This window comes from Pagrus major, chromosome 19, assembly GCF_040436345.1.
Source record: "Pagrus major chromosome 19, Pma_NU_1.0".
Classification (NCBI taxonomy): domain Eukaryota; kingdom Metazoa; phylum Chordata; class Actinopteri; order Spariformes; family Sparidae; genus Pagrus; species Pagrus major.
The window spans coordinates 2,699,196-2,713,398 of NC_133233.1; the positions used below are offsets into that span (position 1 = coordinate 2,699,196).

General features: G+C 37.9%; 1 protein-coding gene across 3 annotated transcripts in view; it reads right to left on the reverse strand.

Moving 5' to 3' along the window:
• Positions 1-12,820, reverse strand: part of rsu1 (Ras suppressor protein 1) — a 110,522-nt gene extending 97,702 nt beyond the window's left edge. Inside the window, exons 1-3 of one of the 3 annotated variants that reach the window (XM_073488543.1) lie at positions 12,729-12,815; positions 12,455-12,567; positions 6,538-6,588 (exon numbers count right to left, since the gene is read on the reverse strand). In XM_073488543.1, coding sequence (XP_073344644.1) covers positions 6,538-6,588; positions 12,455-12,563 — 160 coding nt within the window. In that variant the 5' untranslated portion in view covers positions 12,564-12,567; positions 12,729-12,815. Of the gene's footprint in view, positions 1-6,537; positions 6,589-12,454; positions 12,644-12,728 lie in introns of those variants that run through there. The other 2 variants (XM_073488545.1, XM_073488544.1) reach the window with 2 other exon arrangements.
• Between the last annotated feature and the right edge of the window lie 1,383 nt (positions 12,821-14,203).

Genomic DNA, 14,203 nt, shown 5'->3' on the forward strand with positions numbered 1-14,203 from the left:
GAGAGATTACTTTAGGCCTAATAAAGCATGTCGAGTCTTTGGTTATACAGTAGAGAGAGATATTATTTTGTTGTAGATTAATTTTTAACTGTAAAACGTAATTTTCTATTGATAGAGGAAACCCGTTACGTTTCAGATACATGTTTTGAACAGCACGACATAACGTTAGCTTAGGTAATGCCCAGGTCATTTTCTGCCATGACTCTTTTCTGGTTACATTTTCAGATGAGTATATTAAACTATTTTCAAAAGAAGAGAAAGGTTCCAGAGGAAGAGTCAGGTAACGTTACATAAAGGAGAGGCTCAATGTTGTTGATTTATTATCGTGATGTTATTCCCTCAAGTCAATAGAAATGATAATGATGTGTACCGTGATAAGTGTAATATTTAAATATTCCTAACATTTCAGTATAGACTAGTTTAGTTATTTAACTTTGAAATATATCTTTAATTTGTTGTTGTTGTGTTTGTTGTTTTGGCCTAGTGATACTGCAAGATCCTATTTTCAATTATTATTTTCAATTCATGTACCGGAAACCCTATAGTAAATAATGTATTTAGAAAAACATTCAGTTTGAAATAGTCATAATTTCACATTTCAAAATTCATGTTGTCATCATCGTCGTCACCCTCCCTCTTCCACCTGGGCAGACCTCCCCCACGGTTTACAAAAATCCTGGAGGAAACCCTGTGATGGTCTTCCATTTTTGAATCTATAAAAAATTCAAAAATAAATTGCTGACTCCACTTTTAGAAATGTTTATAGAGTCCTTTCAAAATGGTATTTTGCCATCAGAGGACAGCTAAGAGGAGCACTAATCACCCTGCTCCCGAAGGCAGGTAAACCAAATAACAAATGTGAGAACTTCAGGCCAATCAGTCTTCTAAATGAAGATTTAAAAATACTTTGTAAGATTTTAGTGAGGAGGATTGAAGAAATAATACCCAAGATAACTGGGAGGGATCAGAATGGTTTCATTCGCAGCAGACAAGGCTTCCATAATGTATTTTTGTAAGGATTTTGAATATTCTTTATGACCAAAAGGGGGCGCCAGATACTGCCCTGCTGTCACTGGATGCTGAAAAAGCCTTTGACAGAGTTGAATAGTCCTATTTGTTTGAGATTCTGGCATGCTTTGGCTTGGGAGAGAGTTTTTGTAATTGGATAAGACTACTCTATAAGGAACCATATGCAGAAATTTTGACTAATAATAATATTTCAAAAACTATCAAAATAAATCGAGGGTGTAGACAGGGGGACCCTCTGTCCCCATTGCTGTTCATTATGGCAATTGAACCTTTGGCAATTGCTGCAAGGTCACATGCTAAAATTTCTGGGATAACTGTGGGACAGAGGGAGCACCGTCTGGCTTTATATGCAGATGATATAATTGTTTTTCTCAAAAATACCAATGAATCAATCCCTGCCTTGCTAGACTTGATTAAGGAATATGGTAAGATCTCTGGTTATAAGATTAACAAATCTAAAACATCAATTATGTTATTAAACCAAGAAGAAAGGGAAAATTCACCAGAAGTAGCTGCACAATTTAAAGTTGTCAACCACTTCACTTATTTAGGCATTCAAATTGTACCAGCGCTCAGTAATATTATAGAAACTTATTACAGACCAGTTGTGCAAGAGGTTTCAAATTCATTAGACAGATGGGCAGCTTTACCAATGTCATTAATGGGGAACATAAATATTCTCAAGATAAATGTACTTCCTAAGCTGTTGTATTAATTCCAAAATTTACCACTGCCGCCACCAAGCAATTTATTCTCTCATCTAAAAACACTTTTCATCGGGTTTTTATGGAATAATAGACGCCCCAGGTTGAGCCTGTCACTGTTGTACTTGCCCTATGATAGAGGGGAGCTTAAATGCCCAAACCAGCTATGGTACTATTGGGCTGCACAGTTAAGAACGCTGACGTTCTATTACTCAGAGGAGAATGTGCCTCTGTGGAGAGAGATGGAAGGTTATACGCTAAACCTGCCTTTGCCCATTTACCTGTACTCAGCTAATATTAAGAAACTCAAAAAGAACACCAAGAATCCTATAGCTAGAAACATGATTAGTGTGTGGCACCAAGTTAGGAAATACTTTAAAGAAGCTGACTCTCTCTCATTATTTAGTCTGATATGGGGAAATGATTTCTTCCCTCCAGGAGGAGAGGGGGGTTTTAAAATAAAAAAGATCTTTACAGTCATGATGGTAAACATCTGATGTCATTTGACAAAATTGCTGTCAAAATACGACATAGCTCGCAACCAGTTCTTTAAATATTTACAACTGAGAGATTTCATTAGAACACAACAAAACCAGTTGCTGTCTATTCCTATCCTGTCGATAGTTGAAGAAATGATGGTGAAGGATTGCCAGGGAAGGGGCTTAATCTCCAAAATATATAATGAACTGGTTGGGGAATCCTCAGAAACGTCAGTAAATAAGCTCAGGGCATGGAGAGAGGACTTACAGGACAGCATCACTACTGAGGAGTGGGAGAGGGCTTGTGTCAAAGCACAATCACAAACAGTGAACACACGCCTTAAACTTCTGCAGTACAACTGGTTAATGCGTAGGTATATGATTCCAGATAAACTCAATTAATTCAACAGTATTATACCAGATGTTTGCATTAAATGTGAAAGGGAAAAGGGCACAATATTTCACTGTTTGTGGCAATGTTCTCAAATAAAGAAATTCTGGGAACAAGTGAAGCAGTGCATTGAGGACATATTAGCCATAAAAATACCTTTAGAACCTAAACTTTTCTTATTAGGTATCTACCCAGCTGACTGCAATATAAGAAGGAAACACTGACTATTTCTAGAAATTAGCCTGTTGTTGGCCAAAAGAGTCATTGCAGTAACTTGGAAGGAGGTGGATAGGCCAAGGATAGCTAAATGGATTTCAGAATTAACAACTACTCTGCCCTTGGAAAAGATCACATATGCAATCAGGGGTAAGCAATCAACCTTCGACAACATCTGGGGCCCCTTCAGGGATTTTCTAGCAAATAAAGACTTATCCCATATAATGGAAGCACCTGGGGATGGTCTATAAGTAGCCCTCTGCAGTTCACCTGGACAAGATGTATGTTATTTGGTATAAAATGATCTGATACCAATTCAACTGAATATTGTCCTCAACCAGCATAATGTATTAATGTGAGTGTGTGTAAGTACAGTCTTTTCCTCTTTTTCCTTATTGTGTATTTATTTAAGTTATTTTTTTCTCTTTCTTTCTGCAATTCACTTTATTCATCTGGGTTTTTTCTTTTTCCTGTACTTTAGTTAATCTTAATTTCTTGTCTATAGGTGGGTAGGGGGAGACGGGCATGTATTACATGGTTGGGTGCGGGATTATTTTGTTCTGATGGTTATCGGTGTTAAACTGCTCTGAAAATAAATTAAGATATTGTTGGAAAAAAAAGTGATATTGTGATTATTTTGACAGATATTGCGATTGAGATGTTTAAATTTTACATCACAATTTTCATTGTCATTGGAAAAACTAGTAAAATCATGATGATGTGGCATTGCCAAACAAACATGTTTAACTTCATCTGGAGAACAAGTTTTGTAGGCCAGAGCATCTCTGCAGCACTACAAAATTTCATTTAAACACGGTTTTGTGATTTTATCTTTATAAAATAATTGTAGTTCCCCTACTTCTTACAGATTGCTGATCTGCTAGTATATTGCTGAACCTATGACGCACATGTTAAACCTGACTATAGAAATGGGATTATATCTGTGGTGTTGAAGGCACTCCTTTATTGAAGGGTGGAGATCTATCCAATTCCAACAATTATAGGCCCATATCTAAACTTTAAGTTTAAGCTAAGGTGTTGAGAGGCTCATAAATTACCAATTAAAGGAATTTTATCAAGATATAGAATTTTAAATGACTTACAGTCTGGTTTCAGAAAATAATGCTGCTACTATAAAGGTTCAAAATAATATCATAAATGCAACTGACTCTAAAGAATACTGTGCTGCATTATTCTTAGACCTATCAAAGGCTTTTGACACAGTTGACCACTCTGTTATGTTACACAGACAGGATGGTTACCATAGGGTTGTTTTCAAAAGTTGTTCTGTGGTTTGTAAACTACTTGAGTGGTACAAACATAAAGGGCCCTATTAAAACAGTCTATGGTGCTTAGTCTAAAGTGCAAGGCACTAGTGCATTTAGGGTGTGTCCAAGTTCATTTTGCTGGTAAAAAGGCGGATTATCTGGGCGCAAAGTGAGGTGTATGCCGCGCTAAGGGGTTGTATTAGACTCTGAAGTAGTCATGGGTGTGTTTAGGGTGTAACATAAGTGAAACTAGACTCACATGCCCTTTAAAAGGCCAGGTGCACCAGGTCTGGCACATATTAAACAGTGGCACTCATCTTCGTTGAGGGACATGTATGTGGTCCTCGGCTGCTGGACCTTCTGCCCCACCGTTTCACAATCATCTGTCACATCAACAACTCTGTTTGACTGCATATAAAAATTACACTGATATTTGACTGGGGTGGAGGAGGAGCGCTGCTGCGCGTCCTGTTGTGTGTGCATGGATCTCAGTCCATGGATCAGACGGGACGGGTCATAAAAATTAGGATTCTGATTAATAACAGGTGGGATGAGAGGCATGAAATACATCCTTAATGAGGAAAATATTAATGACATTGCCTGTAGCAATCCTCCAGCAGTATAAATGATATGGGTATCTCTACACTAACATGCGCATGTGCACAGGAGGAATAGCTGATAAACTTAATTGATTATTTAAAACACCCGCCAACAGGATGGGTTAGTATTTCATGTTTATGTTCTGTATATCAGCAGCTGCAAAACAGGAAGTCACTTTTTACCAGGATGAACAATCTGTCATTTTCAAAAATTCATATCTCCACTAGTAGTTCAATTTCTTTCAACCAAATTTTGGTTCTGTATCCTATTAATGTGAAGTTATTTGGTCCTGCATAAAAAACTGAGTGCCACAGATCTGGTTAAATATAGCTTTACAGCTTAAAAAAACCCACTTATTGGGTTACTTTGAGTGTAGATTTTCCCAAGAAGGATTATTTAAATTTCCTTGAAACTTTAGTATGTGAAAGTGTTGATATTCATTGCATATATATTAAAAAAATCAAGATGCTATATCATTCCTTCATTGTTTATGAAGTTTTTTAATTCGCAAATTTTTCACACTTTTCACTGGCTGATATATCACATTCAGTGGTTTTGTTTCATCAGTAGATATTTGTACTGTGTTGACTTCAAGGTTTTCTATTGGTCTGATACCTACTCACCCTTGTTTTCATTGGGTTCTGGAAAGTTACATCTTGTAATGGTTTGGTCTGTTGCATACTAGATGATGTCATCTAGTTATGTGTGTCTGGACAACATATTAATCTTAATTCCTTACACACATTACATACAATACTCACAAAACACATGTAATATTTCACAATTTCAAATTCTGAGCTAATTTCTAAATTAAAATACATTAAAACCAATACATCAATTGAAACCAATAAAGTAAGTCTGGAATAATCCCAACTGAAACAGGTTTGGGTGGGTTACTGCAAAATGGATTGCAATATAACCAGAATGGGCAATCATAATTTATTTCATCATTAAGCAGTCTGATGTTATAGAGAGATCATGGAGCCCTGCTCCATTGGAAAATCCTAGAGGCAGAGGCCAACTGTCACAAAACAGCCTATGGAGAAGTTGAATTTTTGTTTGGCTGAGTTGTTGTCAGAAATCAGTTCAGAGAGTTTATAACTGTGAAATAATATTTGTGTATTGAGTTTAAGAACTAAGATTAAGAATTTGTCCAAACATACAGAACAGAATGACATCTGGTATGCAATGAACCAAGCCATTTCAACTTGCACATTTCCAGAACCCAGTGACGAACAGGCTCTACAGGTATCAGGCAGATAGAAAACCTTGAAGTCAACACAGTACAAATATCTGCTAATGAAATAAAACCACTGAAAGCAGCACAGCCAGTGAAAAGTACAAAAAAATAGCTATATTTAAAAAAAACATAAAACGATGAAGCAGTAATATAACATCTTTATATATGCAATGAATATCAACACTTCCACATACTAAAGTTTCAAGGATATTAGAATAATATCGTCAAAATTTGGGCCTGTGTCTGGGTAATGTTACAGACCCATTATTTACAAACAACTAGATTATGTGGATTGTGTGTGTGAAGTATTAGGGCAAGTCAAGAACTGAGTACCTAACTCCAATTGAGAATGAACTAATTACTTTGTTATTGTTTTGAGGATGGTAAATAGATGTTAAATTCTGCAACTGCTGTTGCCTAACTTTTGAAATCATGTTGCATACCATTCCAGGCCTATTAATTATTGGTAAATATTTTGGTATAATGAGGACATTCTTGCTACAAATTTGACATAGCTCCTGTCCTGTTGTAGAAAGTGATGTCACACTTCCACAGATTGAATTCACTGCTGCTGTCTGTGAGAGCATGGAGGATGGAGGAAGCAGCTTACCTGAGAGCTTGTTGTGGCTAAGGACCAGCTGAGTGATGTTAGACAGGGTGACTGAAATGACATAGAACATCAACATCAACTAACTCAGCAGTTTGTTTACTCATAATAATAATAATATTAATAAAAATAAACTTTGCAGTTTATAAAGTGCTTTGACAGACAAGCAGAAGCAGGAAACTCAGGAAGACAATATAACAGAATAAACACATAACATTCAAGCCAAACAAGCCAAACACAAGAAAGGCTCGCCTAAGGAGAAGTTAAAAAAAGGAAGGCAAAACACAAAATGCAAAACACAAAATGGCAATATTAGTAAGGCAAAGAAATAAAAGTGATAAAAAAGTGATAAAAAAGGCAATGCAAATCTTATTTATCTATTATCTAGATTTAAATGCTTAAAAATCATGACATGTAGTTGATCTACACAGAAAAGGCACTTATATGGATCATTTTTGTACATTTCGACCAACCAACTGAGCCAGTAGATCAGAGGGCCAGACTTGAGTAAGGAGAGATAAACTTCAGACAAAAGATTATTAGAGTCAAAAAGTCAGAGACCACTCGTCAAAATACTTCTGTTTTGCATTTGTTTCAAATTTATTACAAACAATAATATGAGCTTAACAATTTGAGTGAAAAGTTGAATCTTTGAAAAATCCTTCAGAGTATCTTTAATGACTCCACAAGTTGGTGCAAAACCTCATGACTGATGTGACCACAGCATGATTGACAGTGTTCCATAAAGCTTCTTGTGATGTCACACAATACTTGGCTTTCTCAGTCTTGAAGTGCTCCCATAAATGTTCAGTTGCACCAACAGTGCTTACGCCTGGTCTTAAGCTAACTCAGTCGTCAATCTTACACCTAGTCAGGAACAGGCGGTTCAGCTGTTAACAAAGCATATAATTTATCCAGTCACAGAGCATCCTACACACTGGCACAGCAACACACCTAGACAAACTGACTCAATGGGCCTCATGCAAGAAGCAATATATGAACAAATGTTCTCTTATTTTTGCTTGTATCCATGATTTTATTTTATTTTGTCAGTACCAATTGATTTCTGGGATTCACCAATGTTTTCTTATTTTCGCTCTTCTCTCAAGAAGAGTGGTCGAGAGCACTCTTACCAAAACAAGAGAAAAACATTTTGTTTACACAGTCTACAGTTTGTTTGTCCAATGCACGGAAACATATGTTTTAAATTATAGGAACATCAAAAAACGCATAATATCAAATTAGATTATCAGCCTATATGTTGTAGAAGAATTTTAATGATTGGATTGTTTAATCCGTGGTTAAAAATACTATTGGTCAACTGATCCTAATTAAGACTATTAAAACCCTGGGATGATTGCCTGCATTCAGCACCTGAATCATCGCTTACCTACTGCTACTAGACGTTTTGGCAAACCAGGCATTACGCAGAGAGCATGTTTTTATGGCTGCTGAGTTGTTTGAGATTGCCACAAGCACTGTTTATGGATTTTTGCAATAACCTGGAGCCTCAATTTAGGCAAAACACACACCAGTCAATTCGTGTGAGAGATAGGAGACAGGTCAGGCATTTCACAGTCCTCTTCGAGCTGTGCGCTTCCGAGAGTACTGAAAGTGGTATCATTCATGCCCCAGAACATATTGATCCAGTACACTGCTGACCAGCAGGCAGAGATTAAGAGTGTTTTTTTGCTGTAGCTGGATTGCCAAATATCAATGGTGCTGTAGATTGCATGCATATACAGATCAAAGCACCCTCTCCAGATCCATTCCCATTCCTCAACCGAAAGCTGTATCAGTCTATTGACGTCTTAATAGTATAAGATGCAAACTGCCACCTTATGAATGCGTTGGCCCGTTGGCCATGGGGAGCACACGACTCCTTTGTGCTGCAGAATAGTTCTGTGGGGATGCGTCTGGCTCAAGGAGCTGGTGGAGATGGGTGGCTGATTGGTAAGTGATTTGTAATTCTAAAAACCACCATCCATTTGAACTTTTATAAAACTCAATATAAAAAATGTAACATAGGTGACCAAGGCTATGCCCTCACTCCGTGGCTGATGACCCCCCTGGCAAATCCCCAGGAGGGCTCTTACAACCACTGGCACGTGTGCACCTGCTCCGTGGTAGAGCGCACAATTCACAGCATCACAGATGTTTTGCACTTGCTGTGTTTCTTAAGTTCCTGTACCGCTAGTGCTGATACTGTGGAAGGTCACATGTTCACGTTGTTTTATTTGATTTAACAATACCTCAGTTTCCTCTTCTTCTTACTACCCTTTTTTGGTGGCATCTCTTCAGTCGCTGTGCCAGTGTCAGCTATTTGCACACGGCACAACACCTGCCCTTATATATGGTGTTTAGTGGGCATTACCTATGCTAATTACAAACAATTGGCCACATGCCTCCAATTTACGATCAAGTGGGATTCATCATTCAGCACACCTGGGTTAGAGCAGATTTGGATGGTAAGAAAGTTTGGTGCATCTGGAATTGACTTATTTACTTATTTTTATGACTTATTTTTTCTCTTAAAAAGTAAGAGTAGATATAAGAAATTTTAGAGAATGTTGCTGCATGAGGCCCATTGTTTTTATATAGAAGAAGGAATTACCTAATGTATTACATTTGCCAAATTTACAAGAGTGTAAAAATAATTAGAGTGCTTCATAGACAGCATTGGACTGCTTGGCAGTAAAATGTTTCTTGTGAGGTTCAGTAGTCGACAAGAAGTATATCGGCAGAGAGGTATTGCTTTTCACGCATGCGCAGAACGCGCGTCAAGCTTGGCTGCTGCATCGCCTGATCTAGAGATTCTCTATTTCTACCACGACACGCATGTGGTTCTCCGCAAATATCGACCTGACAATGACCTATATACAGTCATATGCACATTATACCAGCATTTCACTACAGTTTTAATGTCTGTATCTGTAGAATATGTCACAGACATGAAGAGAATACACACAACAGCTAAAGGGCACGGTTGGAAGAGGTGTGCTTTGGCACAGTACGATTGCTCATGCACGAGCGCAAGCACAGATGCACAACAGGGACATGAAGTAAAATCATGGGAACACAGCCAGTCCAGGAAAGAAGTGGTGGCTCATTTTCTTACGTGAGTATTGTTAAAAACTAAAACAACTTGTTGTAAGCAGGAATATGTGTACACTTTGTAATAAGGTTTGGCGATGTCTGCCAAATGACGATGTCTACAGTGAAACATCATGATGGACGATGACATCGTTGTTTACGAATTTAAGGCAGCATGTCCCCTCAGTGTTGTCGTAAGGCAGCAGTTGCTTATTAGCTCATGACTGTAGCCACCGCTGTTTCCCATCATTGCTCTGACATGAATCTCCAACTGTCTCATCCTGCAGAGGAAACTATCCACCGACATGCATCCCTGTGCCAGGTTTAAAAGCGTCCTTGTCTCCGCACCACATGTCCATAACTTAACTTTGTTCAGCCTCATATGCATAAAACAATGTTGGCCGACTAGCCAAGGAAGCTAAGCCAAGAAAACTGTGTGTAAAAACGACATGACTGAGAGAAACAGCGGCCTACGGGAAAAGAAACACTGATGCCACAAATGTAACCAAGTGTCTGGGGTTCGCCTAACTGAGCTGGTTTAATAAGAAAATATATCACAAACAACAACAACTCTTGCCCCACGGCAACTCTGAGTGGACACGCCACTTAATAGGGCTCTCTGGTGGGGAGCATTTTAAATCACGATGTTACGATGGTCAGGGATTAGTAGTCAATGGCTGTTTCGTTCATCGGCCCATCCCTACTTTGTAATATGATAAATATAAGATCAATATTTCAGGTAACGTTGGGTTATCTACATTTGTCAGTTTGGGGCACTAGCTAATCATCCTACCATCCTCTGATAGCAAACTAACATTAATGTTAGCTTAAATAGGTTGCTACAGTTTGTTGCTGGTCATTTTAATCGAATGTGTTATTACAGTAAATACAGTTTTAAGACTATCTGAGTTCACCTGTTAGCTGTTAACTTCCACAGTTTCTTGTCTTGACTATCATTGTTAGTTATTCGTGCCATAATAAAATTTGCATTCAAATGTTGAGGAAAAATATAATCATATTTATTTTACATTGATTTAAAGAAACAGGTTTAATACAAAATGAAAAGTTAACTGTAAAAAACAGAATTAAGAAAATTCCAAATTCTGTTTCTCATTCCCAGTTGTCTCAGTCATTGTACTGATTTGTACTATCATTAAACTGCAGTTCACCATTTAACAATTCATGTTCCTCTGAACAGAAACTCTCAGTCCTGCAATGTGTTTAACTCCGCTGTAAGCTATTAGCACTGTCAGCTGTAAGCTGTTAGCTCTTTTTGCTGATAGCACTCATGTCGTAGGGCTCAAAACAAACGGCGTTGCATCACCCAACATAATCCCACTCAGGGATTACAGAAAATTAATTTATTATGAATAGACAATCTCAAATGATAAATTGAACTGACTACTTCTGACTGGGCCATCATCTCACGTTGTTACCATATTTGTCTCTTGCTCCACAGTGCTGTGTCAGCGTCAGTTACATTCACCAGCTCGTTACTTAGCACAAGACTTAACATTTCCGCTGTACAGGTCCATCTATCCCCTCGGTCTCAAATGGCTTGCTGGCAAGACCTTGCAAATACATCAGTTTAAACCAACAGGGCAATGCAAATTCGTATTGATATTGGCAGGAAGAGAGCTAGTTCGCTCATAGCAGCTAGTGAGTAGCAGAGACCTGCATTGTCTGTGCCATTTTAGCAGTGCATAAAAAAACTGTCTTGTGTGTTTTGTTACTTTTACTTAAGTAAGATTTTAACTACAGGACAGGACAGGAATATATTTACACTGTGGCCACTTTTATTAAAGTAAAAAATCTGACCAATTCTTTTACCACTGATCATAGTTAAGTAATTCCCATCTGGCCAGCTCCCAAAGCACACCAGTGTGCAGCATACCCTATGAGAATCACTGGTCTAGCTAGCCTGCACTCACTGTGATATTAACGTGACGCGTAGGCAGGGCCATGGGAAATCAGTCATAGTTGGGGGTGCTGAGTGGTCAGTCTATATGATGACGTCATAGTAAATGGTGCACGACATTCATGTTTCTTGTATTAAATTGAGTGGCTAAGATAACATGTATCTAATCATAATAAATCATTTACAACAATTTGAGAGCTTTTACAGACAGCAAACTTGAACACAAACATACTGAAGGTTAAAGCAGCCACATCAACTACAGTCAACAACATCAAGGAGATGAGGGAGGAGAAAAATTAAAATTGCTCAGTTTTATGAATCTGTGAGTTAACAGAAACTTTGTAAACTTAGTGAAGCGCTGATTCTGAAAAATTCTTCATTATTTGGGCCTTCTTGTAAATTTTATTTGTATTTTTTATTTATTTTTTGGGGGGTGCTGCAGCCCCCTCAGTACCTCTAGTTCCCACAACTTTGAGCATAGGAAAGATACACAGAAATAAAATAGAATGACTTTACTTTGCCTTTGTAAAAATAAGAGATCTGATAGATTTTGGTTGGCAGATGTATGCTGCATCATCTTTAGGAGAGGAGAACCACAGACAGATGAGACACCAGAAGAGCTACTGAGGAGTTGAAGAAGGGGATAGTATGAGATAGATAAGGCACAAAGTTAACACAGTTTGTCACCGTTCAAATGAGTCCGAGCACAGTGTCTCACATCTCATTTTCCTCTAAATATAAATTCATATTGATGCACTTATAGGGTGAAAATCTAAAATATTTCTAGGCTGGGCTAAGCCCCCAATGTTGAAAGATCCTACCAACACCTCTGTCTTCAACTAAAGCATAATGGTGGTTAAACAGCATGTTTAATAGCGTGTCGCGGTGAAAATTGAGTCGTTCTCTTACATAGTCCTGGAATGTCCAGCATGTTCGAAATGCCCCGGTCGCACATCTCCACCTCTGGCAGGTTCTTGTCCCGACTCTCCTCCACTATCTTCTTCAAAGACTTGGACATTTTTCTGAAAGCACCGATCCAAAACAGTAGAGTGTCGTTAGAAAAGTCGGTATTCGTAGCCTACAATGTAACTTTATGTGAGCGGAAACCCAACGACAACACGCGTAAGGAGAAACTGAAAGCAGCTGTTGATACGATGGTAAGTAGCCTACTTAAGATGCTTACTGTTTTGAAACGAGGAATGAAAAACAAAAATATATATTAGCTTTTTGATGACTGATAGAGTCTTCGCTTCAAGCTCACACCCTACCGGAAGTTTATGTGAAAGTCACCATTCCATAATAGGGTACTTCCTGCTCCTAGATGTGTTCAGCCACACCTCTTGTTGAGAGCTCGAGAAACTCGGTGTTTAGAACGGTCTGCGGTCCACAGGCTGCTCAGAGCTGGATGACAGCAGCTGCCTAACAGCCATCCTTCGAAAATGTTGCCGATGAACAGTACCATGTAAATAACGTTGAGAACGGCGAGCCCAAACACATCCAAAGGATCAGTATTAAAGGATGCCATACAAATCCAATAAAGCGCTTCGTCACAAACCCCATCTTTTCCGACGGATTAACTGGTTATAGGTTTTATCTTCTTTGTATTTTATTTGTCTATTTATTTTTATGTAATGCTGTTTACAATGATTAAGTCTATTCATGCGGTTTACTTAAATTCTGTGTTTTTATTTGAACATTCTTGTGTGTTAATACAATCTCTTTGTAAAGCACTTTGGTCATGTTTGTTGTTTTGATATGTGCTCTAGAAATAAACTTCTCCCGCTGGAGACTGGTTTATTATTTATTTCTGGATATGCAATGTTTTCCAAATGTTTTATATTCCCGCGAAATATCCTCTTTTACATTTGTATGTCTAGATGTAGCCTATAAAAGTATGACAATAAATCGCATTCACAAAAATAAATTCATAAATTCAAACGCTTTCTTTATATATACACATATCTCGTCTCCTTACTTTATCTTATTAATTTAAAATATTTAGAATTGTGTATTTCATACAATCATCTAGGTTATCCATCTGTCCCTGGGGGGCACTGTTGCATTATTTGTATGCAAAAAATAAATGTATAAGGAGTAAAGTTATTGTTTTTTATTTTTTTAATGGAAGTCAGTACTTTCGGTTTGAATGTCTCGATACAAAGCAAAGTTTTACAACAGAAACAGGCGACTTAAAGGTTTTTTTTAAGGGGTTATGAGTAATGCCACACCCCCTTGTTTGGAAAGACATTTCACACAAAAAAAGAGAGAGAGACAAAAACAGTAGGAAAGGATCGGTTTATATGGAGTTATAATTGTTGCAAAACTATTTGCAAATGCGTATCTCAATCTGTGTGTGTGTAGTCAGATATGTGTGTGCGTGCTTTATCATTTGTGTGTTTGTAATCAGATCTGTGTGTGCGTGTTCAGATCTGTGTGTGCGTGTTCAGATCTGTATGTCTGTATTCTGTAGTCTGTAAATGCGTACATAGATCTGTAAATGTCTGTCATCAGTTCCAACTCAGGCAGGAGCTCTGATTGGCTGTCTTTTTACACGTGACTTTTGCTACACTTCTGCCGTGGCAGATCTGCAAATGTGTAGAAAAGATTCGTGTTTAACATCACTTTTCCTTTGCCCTGAGCTCAGGCTCACAGGCTCAC